This window comes from Acomys russatus, chromosome 18, assembly GCF_903995435.1.
Source record: "Acomys russatus chromosome 18, mAcoRus1.1, whole genome shotgun sequence".
NCBI classification, from domain to species: Eukaryota; Metazoa; Chordata; class Mammalia; order Rodentia; family Muridae; genus Acomys; species Acomys russatus.
Genome location: NC_067154.1, coordinates 35,430,905 through 35,442,235, shown reverse-complemented (window position 1 = coordinate 35,442,235; position 11,331 = coordinate 35,430,905). Strand labels below are relative to the sequence as shown.

Genomic DNA, 11,331 nt, shown 5'->3' with positions numbered 1-11,331 from the left:
CACTTACACACACACACACACACACACACACACACACACACACACATATATGCATAACATGTATTACTAAGGGGATCATTTGTAATTATAGAACACTAAAGTTGTTCTGTGTAATAATAAAATTTTGTATTATTTAATAAAATACCTATCATTTTATGCTGAAAGGTAGTTACAGAGGGAAGAGAAAGAACTAAGAAGAGAGGGAGTTAAACGTAGCCCCCCTCCCAGTCTTTATTAGGGAACTCAGTATGGCATCTTGTATGAGGAGCTTGTTTTCTGACCACAGCAGATACGTTGAATCTTTTCAGAGGTTTCTAAATAATTCCACGGAACGCCAGTGCATGCAGAAATTCATGGACAAGAAGCTGCCAGACATAATAGCAAGGATTGGAGAAAGAAAAGTAGAAATTAAGATTCTGAGCATAGGCAGAGGTGCAGGTGAAATGGACCTTCAGATTCTTTCCAAAGTCCAGGCTCAATACCCAGGAATCTGCATAAAAAATGAAGTTGTTGAGCCAAGTGCTGAACAAATTGTCAAGGACAAAGAGCTTTTAGCCAAGAAAACAAACATGGAGAATATGAAATTTGCTTGGCACAAGGAGACATCATCTGAATATCAAAAACGTGTGCTGGAAGAACAGCCTCAAAAGTGGGACTACCTTGACACGATCCGGATGCTGTATTACGTAAAGTATGTCCCAGCTACCCTGAGATTCTTACATGGTCTCTTAGATAAGTACTGTTTGAATTTATTTCTGTCATGGAATATTTTGTTTTCTCCATCAATGGTTATTGATAGTTTTACTGGATATAGTAGTCTGCCTGGCATCTGTGGTATCTTAGGGTTTGCAGGAACTCTGCCTAGGACCTTCTGGCTTTATGGTCTTTGCTGAGGAGTTGGTGTAATTCTGATAGGTTTACCATCATATGCTACTTTGCCTTTTTCTCTTGCCACTTCTAATATTTTTACTTTGTTCTGTATATTTTGTGTTTTTATTATTATGTGGCAGGAAGATTTTCTTTTCTGGTCTATTCTATTTGGTGTTCTGTAGGCCTCTTGTATGTTTAAAGGCATCTCTTTCTTTAGTTGGGGAACTTTTCTTCTATAATTTTGTTGAGAATATTTTCTGGGCCTTGGAGACTGGCATCTCCTTCTTCAGATTAGGGAAATTATCTTCTATGATTTTGTTGAAGTTATGTTCTGGGCTGTGAGTCTTCTCTTTGCTCATTGCCTGTTATTCTCAGGTTTCATATTTTCATGGTGCCTTTGATTTCTTGGCTGTTCTGTGTCAGGAACTTCTCAGATTTAGCATTTTCTTTGATGGTTGTTTTGAGTTCTATGATTGTATCTTCAGGTCCTGAGATTTGTTCCTCCATTTCTTGGGTTCTGTTAGAGAAGGTCAACTCTGTGTTGCTTGGTTTCTTACCTAAGGCCACTCAATCACATATTTCTTCTGTGTATTCCTTTATCATAGATTCCATTTTCATCTACTGATCTTGAAGTGTTTCATTGATTTCTTTCCTCTGCTTCTTTGCATTTTCCTGAAATTCTTCCAATGCCTCACTATATGTCTCTTTCTTTTTCTTTACTTTTTTTTTTATTAATTTATTCTTGTTACATCTCAATGGTTATCCCATCCCTTGTATCCTCCCATTCTTTCCTCCCTCGCATTTTCTCCTTATTCCCCTCCCTATGACTGTTCCTGAGGGGGATTACCTCCCCCTGTATATGCTCTTCTTGGTAACCTGCTGTCCTTCCTCTGAGTGCCACCAGGTCTCCCCCTCCAGGGGACACGGTCAAATGTGAGGCACCAGAGTACATCTGTCTTCAACCTGTTTGGCTGCATCCTCCTGAGTTTGTATGCAGATTTTTATTCATTTCTTCCATTATCATCTTCCTTACTAAGGACTTGAGATCATTTTCTTGTCTTTCGATTGTGTTTGCTCAGGATTGCTTTCTTTGGGATAGCTGGGATCTGGAGATGCCAAACTATTTTGGGTTTTGTTGTTTGCATTCTTACACTGTCCTTTAGTCATTTAGCTGTCTTTTATTTTGGGAGGTAGCTTGTGGTGTTCTTCACTGGTTGTTGTGAGTGGATAGTTGGTGAGTGATTATATATCACATGTCCTTGCCTGTGGGTATCAGGGAATTCTTCCCAGGAACTGGCGGGTGACCTGGTTTTCACTCCTGGAGTCTTTGCTCTACACCTTAGGCTCAGGACTGGGTCAGCATAGGTAGGCTTCTGCCTGGTTGCCTGGTCCCTTTTACGTTACTGCTGTGATTCAGACCAGCTGTATTGGGCAGAGCTCTACGGCTGGGCAACTTGCTCCAAGCTGCCTGCATTTCCCATGACCCTGTACTAAAGACACTGCCTCCTGGATCAGACCCACTGAGCTGTGCCCTCATGGGTGTTCAGCTTCTCCCGAGAGGATAGGAGATCCTGCTGGGGCTGTGAGAACTATCCAAGCTGGGTTCTAACTGCCCAGGTCTGCGGCTTGGTATGCTGAGTCCGGCTCCAATTTGGGCCATTGCACCCCGTGGGGTGCATGTGTTCTAGCTATGCTAGGTGATCCAAGCAGCCTATGCTTCAACGCAGCTCTTTGGCATAGGGTAGGTGAAGGGGTCCAAGAGCAGATTCACCCGCTTCGCTGAGACTTCCCCAGGCCAGGGGCTCTGATGTATCATTGTCCCACACACTGCTGCAGCCCGCAGGTAGGTTCAGTTCGAGCATCTGGAGAGTGGGTTCAGGACTGCTGTGGACTGTAGCTTGACCACGGGCCAGGCCCGCTGGTGGTCTGCGCTGTGCGGGACGCCACTCACCTAAAGTTCTATATATCTAGCAGTTTGTGGCTCCATTGAGGTCCCTAGTCTCCGTGCAGTAGATCAGATACAGTGCATGATAGGCAATGCCATCTTCGAACTCCCCTAGTTTTCCTTTTCGATACAAGGCTGTTCCCTACTTTCTCTTTTATCAAATTTGATGTATCCATTTTATGCTGAGGTCTTTGTCCCATTTCTTTTTCCATTTTTAGTAAATATATATTTACTGAAAATACATTTCAATACTAGATATTCTGATCACGAATTATTTCCTGCCCTAAGTCCTTCCAGCTTCTCCCTAGCCCTAACCACCTCACTTATGGCCCCCTTCTCTCTCTCTTTTTAGAGCAAGCATGATTATAATATACTAAACATTTGACAAAATATACATAGCTCTTAAGTTTCATTCTCTGGCATAGAATTCCAAAACAAAGACCGACCTTGCTTGCTTCTTAGTGCTTTCTAGTTTTCATGATTATAGTGACCACACATGATAGAAACAAAACTTTAGAAATAATATTTGTATGCTTGACTAACTAAGGCATAAACTAAATTAAATAACTTGAGATTTTGGTATCTCGCATTTTATTTGTGTTTTTGTTTTAGTTATTCTATTCATACAAGTCTTTTACTTTCTCTTTCTATTCTTTTTCTAAAATGATATGGCTTTTTTTTTAAATAAAGACAGGTTTAAAGGAAAATCATTCTTAATTAATATCAAATGGAAATGTCTCAGTTTAATATACTTTATTTAATTTATCAAATACAAGAAACATTTTAATGAATTATGCAAAAGAATTAAATGCTAGTATGTAATTTTGATAAATTATTCAACCATTTGAGAATGTAATTGATATATGAATCATGACCTACAGTAATTATCTTATCATTTATTAACACCAAAGGAACAAAGCCAAGCCAAACATTTCAATTCATCTAAGAAAATAATAGTAGATTTTGCATTTTATCCTATATTTTATATTCATTTTCATAAAGATTTTGACACATCAGAAGGGATCCAGTCAACAAAGCTGAAAGGATTTGTAGATCTGGAGACGACTTTGAAATCAGATATATGGATATGCAGAATGTAATGTTTGCACTGCTGGTTTTCAGTCTTGTTGTAGACTGGTATTTCCTCACTACACCCCATTTCATCTCTTTTGAAATGATAACGACTGTTCTGTGCAATTGTTTTTTTGGAACTATGTTACCTGCTTTTTTATTTTGATTTTGCAGAGAATTAAGTTTAGGAAGTGGCCATGAGTCTGAGAAGACATTATTCGCCCTTATTATCACTGTTAAGACTGCAATAGACTATGGAGACTTTAAATTATACTAAGTGCAATTTTACATTATGAACTGGCTTCATGTCTCTGATGGCCAGGGAGTTCAATGGGTTGTTTGCGTTACTGTGCCCCCTCCATATAGGCTCATATGTCTGAATACTAGTTAGCAAGGAGTGGAGCTCTTTTAAGGGATTAGAAGGTGTGGCCTTGTTGGAGAAATTGTATCATTAGGAGTGGGCTTTGAAGTTTCAAAAGCCTATGCCAGCCTCACTCTATTATCCTGTGGCTTGTGAATGGAATATAAAACTCTCAGCAAATCTACAGCACAAATTCTACTAGTGTGCTACTACACTCTATTCCATGATGATAATTGATCAGGCTTCTGAATTTGTACACAAGCCCTCAATTAATTGCTTTCTTTTATAAGTGTTTCCTTAGTCACAATATCTCTTCACAGTAATTAAATAGTAAGAAAGACATAAGTACTGATAGTATTTCCCAAATAGTTTGATAAACTGGTAAATTACCAGACCACACTAGAATCACGATTACCCTGTAATACCCTATCTCATTGAATATTACAGCCTTAAATCATCACCTGATTGCACCTAAACTGATTAATAAAATAAAGGTCATTCTCTTTGGCAGAACCACTCCTGTGTTCTATTTATTATGTAACAAATGACAGTCCATAGTTCCAATACAATTACTCTAATCTAATTTTAAATTTGTAACCTTTGACCTTATACATATTAGAAAGTAGTAATTTTTTACTATCTTTATTGGTGGCAAGGGTTTGAGACAAAAATAAATTTATAGCCAGTCAATCTTTCTTTTAAAGTCCTGAACAAGGTTGTCATTTCAGAGTATAGACTTTATTAGAAATACTATCTACTTGAATTCCAAATAACATGATAAATCTGTGACTTACTTCTCTTATCTATAAAGTAGTCTTTATAAGTATATTGAATTGGAGTTAAAATCAACTTGATTAATTTAATTAAGCACCTTACAGAGTTTACTAAATATCAGCTCCCTTCAAGCATTATGAATTAAGTGATGCTTTTTTCTTTTTCCATGCTATTTTTAAAGTCATAGCTGAATTGTCTTTCTTCCCTCAGATTCTAAGTAGTATGTATATCCCAAACTTAAATTATTTTTTATACAGCACTTAACCAGCAATGTTGAATAATATTCCTATAATATTTATTAGAAATATTACTATAATTTAAGGAAATGGTATTATTAATTTATTTATATAGAGACAATATTTATTGTACATATTTCTTACCAAGTAGCTGATAAGTTATCAGATACAGTGTTCATTGCATGTGATCCATGGAAGACGCTCAATTATAAGCAGCCATCTATCATCCATTGTGGGACTTTGCTGGACAGATATAGATAAAGTGACCATGTACATACCTTCTCAATTTTATGGCAAACTTAAAAGTGATCTAAAGGTAAATATGCTCCCTTTATTTTTATATGTTACCACTTTGCTCTAGTTAAGAGGAGAAATTTGGTTTAAGGAAAACAAACTTATGACATCAGATGAACTGCAACAAATCAAGATTTCAGTAATTTATTTTAAAATTTTAAGATGAAGTTTCAATTATAAGATAAAACTATGAAAGGTATATTGAGTTTTGTGGTTTTATTTTCTTTTAGTGCTTTATAAATTAAAATAAACTACATTCATTATTATGTACTTTATATGAGAAGGCTCCACACGGTTATATGTGTTTGTGAAGAAGGATGGCATTAATTAATAGATAAAATTATTTAGACACATCAGAGACCCAGGACCCATAATGGCTGCTTATAATTGTTATGTTTAATGGTTTTACGTGTTAGCACTCTCTTTATTTTAAATTATGAAATATTATATGTCTGAAATATGTTCACCTTTGAAAAGCCACTGATGATTCAGTTTTATTACATTTTAAGTTTTCCAGATCTTTCCAGTTACTTCACCTTTAGAATATAAGCATTCCTTGAAACAGACGGAGAGAGAAGAAATGAGCAAGCACAGGAAAACATCATTTTTTTTTCTGGGAAAACATCCAATTTAAGATTTAAAAGTTACAGAAAGAAGACAAAAGAAAAAAAAGGCATGTAAGCCAGAGGAACACACAAAATCCAATCAGTTAGAGTTAGAAAAAGCTGTTTCAGCCATGAGATGTCACTGTTTAGATACTTACTGTATGTACACAAGGGATCAAGCTTCCATGCAACCTGGTGATTTATGTATGCATGAAATTGGTACAATTAGTTGAAATCAACAGCCTAGGGTCATTATGAAGCTAGCTGTTTTTCTTTCTTTGATTTCAATATTATTGATTAAAATAACAAATTAAAATGAATGTGAATGTGGCTAAACACAGCTGGAAATACAGTAGAATGGAGTCATCAGAAAAGACATTTAAATACTGTTCTTGGGAAGTATGAATGCCTCAAATTATTCTTGGCAGAAATTGATTGCTGGCAATAGATAATTGTTAATATTATACATAATCTTTCAACTTAGTCTGTAATTTTCAAAGTTTAGGTCATAGTCATATTGAACAAGAATATATGCGTAGGGATGAATTTCAATAAAACAAGCAGAGATTTCTATTTTTAAAATGACTGTGTTCATCAAATTTGAACCTCAAAGTATTAATTTAAAGTAAAACTTCTTATCAGAAAACAACACTGAAAGGAAAGTCCCCTAAATCTTGCAAAGTAAGAATTAAATGTTTTAAAATATGGTTTGAACCAGTTAAAAACATGTGTTCATTTTAATAAACAACACCCTTTAACATAATTTGTTATACAGTGGTGAGCCCCCAACCAAAAATTTATTTTGGTGATACTTTACAATCATAATTTTTCAACTGTTATGAATCATAACACAAATATCCAATGTCCAGGATATCTGATATGTGAACATTGATTGAGAAGCACTGATCTGCATTGAAGATGACTTCTAAAGTTAATTTTTTCAAACGATGACTATAAATAATATAAGTAAAATTTAACAAAACACAAAATTGACAAAATTTAATATCCTTCAAAAAATTAAACTACATTTGAATGGTATTATGTGTGCTTGATTAAGCAATTGAGTGTTTTTATTTTAAAAATAGGTTTCACTCTCAAAATTAAAAATAAATATAGAAATTAAAAGGCAAAATTATATATATTATAAAGTATGTTTGTATCATCTTAATTTTTATTGAATTTTTATTATATATTCACTGATATTAGCCCATATGATTTTAACTGATCCTCCTCTTCCTCAGTCTTAAAATATTTTAATATGAAGCAAAAGTTCCTGTGAAGTTGCAACTAAGATATATAGTTACATTTATTTTCCTGACACATTTGATAAAAGAGTGCAGGTAAATTATAAAAGATATCTGCCTGTGATACAAAATTATCTCATGCAACTAGTTGCAAGGGAAAAAGAACAATTCCATAGAAATTCATGTCTGTGTATTTAAGAAATAATAAAATCAGTGGCGATGCATATTAGGACTTTTTGTTCTTATAATCATGGTGCACACATCAAATTTTTATTTTAATATTTGATATTTTTAGAGCTATTTCCACTTGTGACAAGGAGAATTAATTTGGCATATTCTGAAACTTTTCCACTATTCATAAATCTTTCTTCCTTTTTGGTTAAGTTTTGGTGTTCTAACTCCTATTACTATTCTGCCTGCAAATATTATTCATTCCTGGTACTGGCCTCATTATTTAAAAATAATTTTAATTTGTATAAATGAAAGTACATGAACTTTACTTGCTTTACAGTATTAACCCAGTAATCTGTGTGCTGAAAATTCTTACCATATACACCTAAACTTAGAGTAAATTTACAGTGAACAAATGATTTCTTGGAAGCATTGGTAGCAGATTCAGTTCCTCCAAAATATACTCGATGTGTCCTGCCTTACCAAAAGCTATTCCTAGATACTAACTTCTGTCTTACTTAAATTTTTATTGCCATGACATTATGCCTTGCCCAAGGTAGATTATAAAAGAAAACACATAAATGCAGGGCTAAAGGTGTAGCAGAAATTGAGGGAATGGCCCACTAATGACTGACACTACCTGAGACCCGTCCTATGAGAGAAAGCCAACCCCTGACACTATTAATCATATTTTGCTATAATTGCAGACAGGATCCTAGCATAATTGTCACCTGAGAAGATTCACCCAGCAACTGATGGAAGCAGATACAGAAACCCACAGCCAAACATTAGATGGAGCTCAGGGCATCTTGTGGAAAAATTGAAGGAGCCAGAGGAAATCAAAGACATTACAAAATTATCTACAGAATCAACTGTGCTGAGCTCATAGGGACTCGCAGACACTGTCCCAATAACCAGGGAGCCTGCATGGGACAAGCATAGGCCCAGAACATGTATGTAACAGATGTGTAGTTTGCTTTTCATGTGGGTGCCCCGACAACTGGAGTAAGGGCTGTGTCTGATTCTGTTGCCTGCTATTGGACCCCTTTCTCCTAACTGGGCCATTCTGCCTAGTCTCAGGAGGAGTAGATACATCTAGTGCTACTTTATCTTGATATGCCAAGTTTGTTTGAAAAACATGCAATGCCTCCTCTTCTCGGAGAAGAAAAAAAGATTAGGAGTAGGGGGAAAGGAAGTGCGAGAGGGATGGACTGGGAGGAGAGGAGGGAGGAGAAACTGTGACCTGGATGCAAAGTACATAATTAATTTAATGAAAAGAATGCCTCTAAGTTTTGGACTTACAATTCTAGAGGGTTAGAGTATATGGTCATCTGTCAGGAAGCTTGTCAGGCAAACATCAGGGAGGCATGGTATTGAAGCCATAGCAAAGAGCTTAGACCTACAACCAACAAACATGAAGTAGCGAGCTGACAAGGAATGATGTGCATTTTTTGAAACCCAAAGCCCTCTCTCTGGGAAATATCTCCTTCAGGCAGATACATCTGGAAATCTTTCCCAAATTGTTCCACCAATGAGATTCAAAATTATGAGCCTATATGGTCCATTGTCATCCAAACCACAACAATTGATACTGGAATTTCAAGTGAGGGTGTGATAACACTTCTCCCCACAAACCTCAGGGAGGAATATATTTATGAAATCATATTTTAGAATTCAAAGAACACAATTCTTCTAAACTTATATTCTATAATATTTGAGTACCATAGAATTTCAGACATAATATAAACTTAATTTGTATATACTGTCTAATTTTCAGTATAAGATTTTAGAAGTATATCAATGATTTTGTTAATGAGTCAATAATTCTGCTATCATTTTTCTAAAAGCATTCCACAGTATTTTAATTCACTATATAGTAAACACTTTATATTATTCTATTTCTAGATTATTATAATAAGTACATTCTAATATATTACTGCAGAGTTTTGTGACAAGATTTGTTCTCACTTATCTTGCACAACTACCTTTAACAGGGTGTCTGACTCATATGGTAATTATGTTTAATGCTATAAAAAGTTTCCTAATAATTTCTCCAAAGTGTATTGATGGTGTTTTGCCTATATATTATCAATGCTATCTTATTGGTTACTATTAAGGCTCAATCTGCTCTCTCAAATATTTTCATGTGCTTGTACTCTAGAACAAAAAGTTGGATAGAAAAACAGTTGTTAAAGAGAAGAGAGGAAAAAGTGTATATTAAGCAAATATACACTTACAAATAATTAACAGAGCCAGACAAGAGGGATATGGTTTACCAGCTCAAGCTCTAAAGGTATACAAAGACATGGGATTTCATACAAATATTGCTGGCTTTGGGAGCCATTAACAAACTAATAGGTTTAGGGTTCATTTTCAAGTATAAAGTTTTTCACTTTTTCTCTGTAATACAATTTTACCTACAACTTCATAAATTATGTGTCTCTTTAATTTATTACAGTGCCTGTCAAAGAAATGTGTTTTACTATTTATAGGAGTTATAGTTACCTTCCGACCTTTTTGAGTGGTTCTGTGTCTGTGTCAATGAATTCATAAGGTTCTAGTCAGCTACCTGCTAGAAGCAAATTGATAAAATAAGTATCTAGCAATTTCAGACTTTATTATGTTAAAAGAACTGTTAATAAAACCATAGCACAAAATCACCATCTTCAAGGTTTGCCTAGTAGCCAATCATCTGAGGAAACACATGTCCATACCCCTCACACAGGTGGCATTGTTCGCTTTGCCAAAACCAATCTTACCACTTGAAGACTCTGCCGAGCCATATACCATCCACAACCTCCAAATACATATCTACCTTCCTAAGATTTCTATCCATAACCTTTGGCTGAAAGGAGCTTACTTGAGATAGAGAAACTAGGTTTGCCGAGCCATATCATAAGGTAGATGATGAAAACATTGTGGCATGCTAACACTTTGTTAAGTATTTGTTCATAAAGACAGCAATGGTCTTTCAATATAGAAGGCATGAAACCTATAGCCCTCCAAAGAAGCCAAAATAGAAATGCACAAAGTCTCAAAACCATACAACATGATGTCTTATGCAAATTGAGGAAGCCTAACTGGAGGTGGAAAGGTGTTTTGAGCAGAGATGCAGTCTTATAACAGACCAACTGTTCCTCTGGGTCCTATAGATTTTTGTCATAAAGTCCATGACACCATAGTGTTCTCTCAGCTTTAGCTGCAGGCGTTGCATTATATATGGTTAAGCTGAGTCTGGGCACCACAAGAACTCTATTTGTTTGTATTTTTATCAGTAGTGGCTTCCTATTATGGTCTATATATGTTGCAAAGAATACTTGTATGCCCAAGATGTGTCAACATAATTGTTGTTTAAACAGGACTGAAATAAGACCTAAGCAAGGACAGCAACTGACATAACTAACATGGAATGGAGAAAGCTCATGGGGCCCAAACGCTAGAGAAAGGAGGACAGACAACTAGAAAAACATAACAGCTGAATCATTAGTTTTCCTTTGAAGCCACCTCTCATTTGGTTATGGAATATCATATGATCAGGCATAACATTATATACATACAAGTACATACAAGTATGTGCAGGTCATATTATTATAAACACTTAGGAATGTAATGTGTTTACATACATACATATATATATATGAGAAGAATTAGGAAAAATTAGGTAAGATATAATAAATTAGTGATCAATAGGAAATATGAGGTACATCAAAGAGGATGGAAGGAACAAAGGGAAAGGGGGAAATTATAAATTAGTATATTT

At 35.3% G+C, this 11,331-nt stretch overlaps 1 protein-coding gene across 1 annotated transcript; it reads left to right on the top strand.

Moving 5' to 3' along the window:
• The first annotated feature begins 248 nt into the window (after positions 1-248).
• On the top strand, positions 249-2,435 carry LOC127202305 (histamine N-methyltransferase-like). The gene is made up of 2 exons (XM_051161015.1): positions 249-736; positions 2,288-2,435. The coding sequence occupies exons 1-2, from the start codon at positions 249-251 to the stop codon at positions 2,433-2,435; spliced, it is 636 nt and encodes a 211-aa protein (XP_051016972.1).
• Positions 2,436-11,331: the final 8,896 nt, after the last annotated feature.

Bases quoted from the DNA above. Each gene is read 5' to 3' on its own strand.
- LOC127202305 (XM_051161015.1), top strand. From the start codon at position 249: ATGGCATCTTGTATGAGGAGCTTGTTTTCTGACCACAGCAGATACGTT. The intron at 737-2,287 runs GTACTGTTTGAA...GCTGTGATTCAG, and splicing joins TTACATGGTCTCTTAGATAA to ACCAGCTGTATTGGGCAGAG.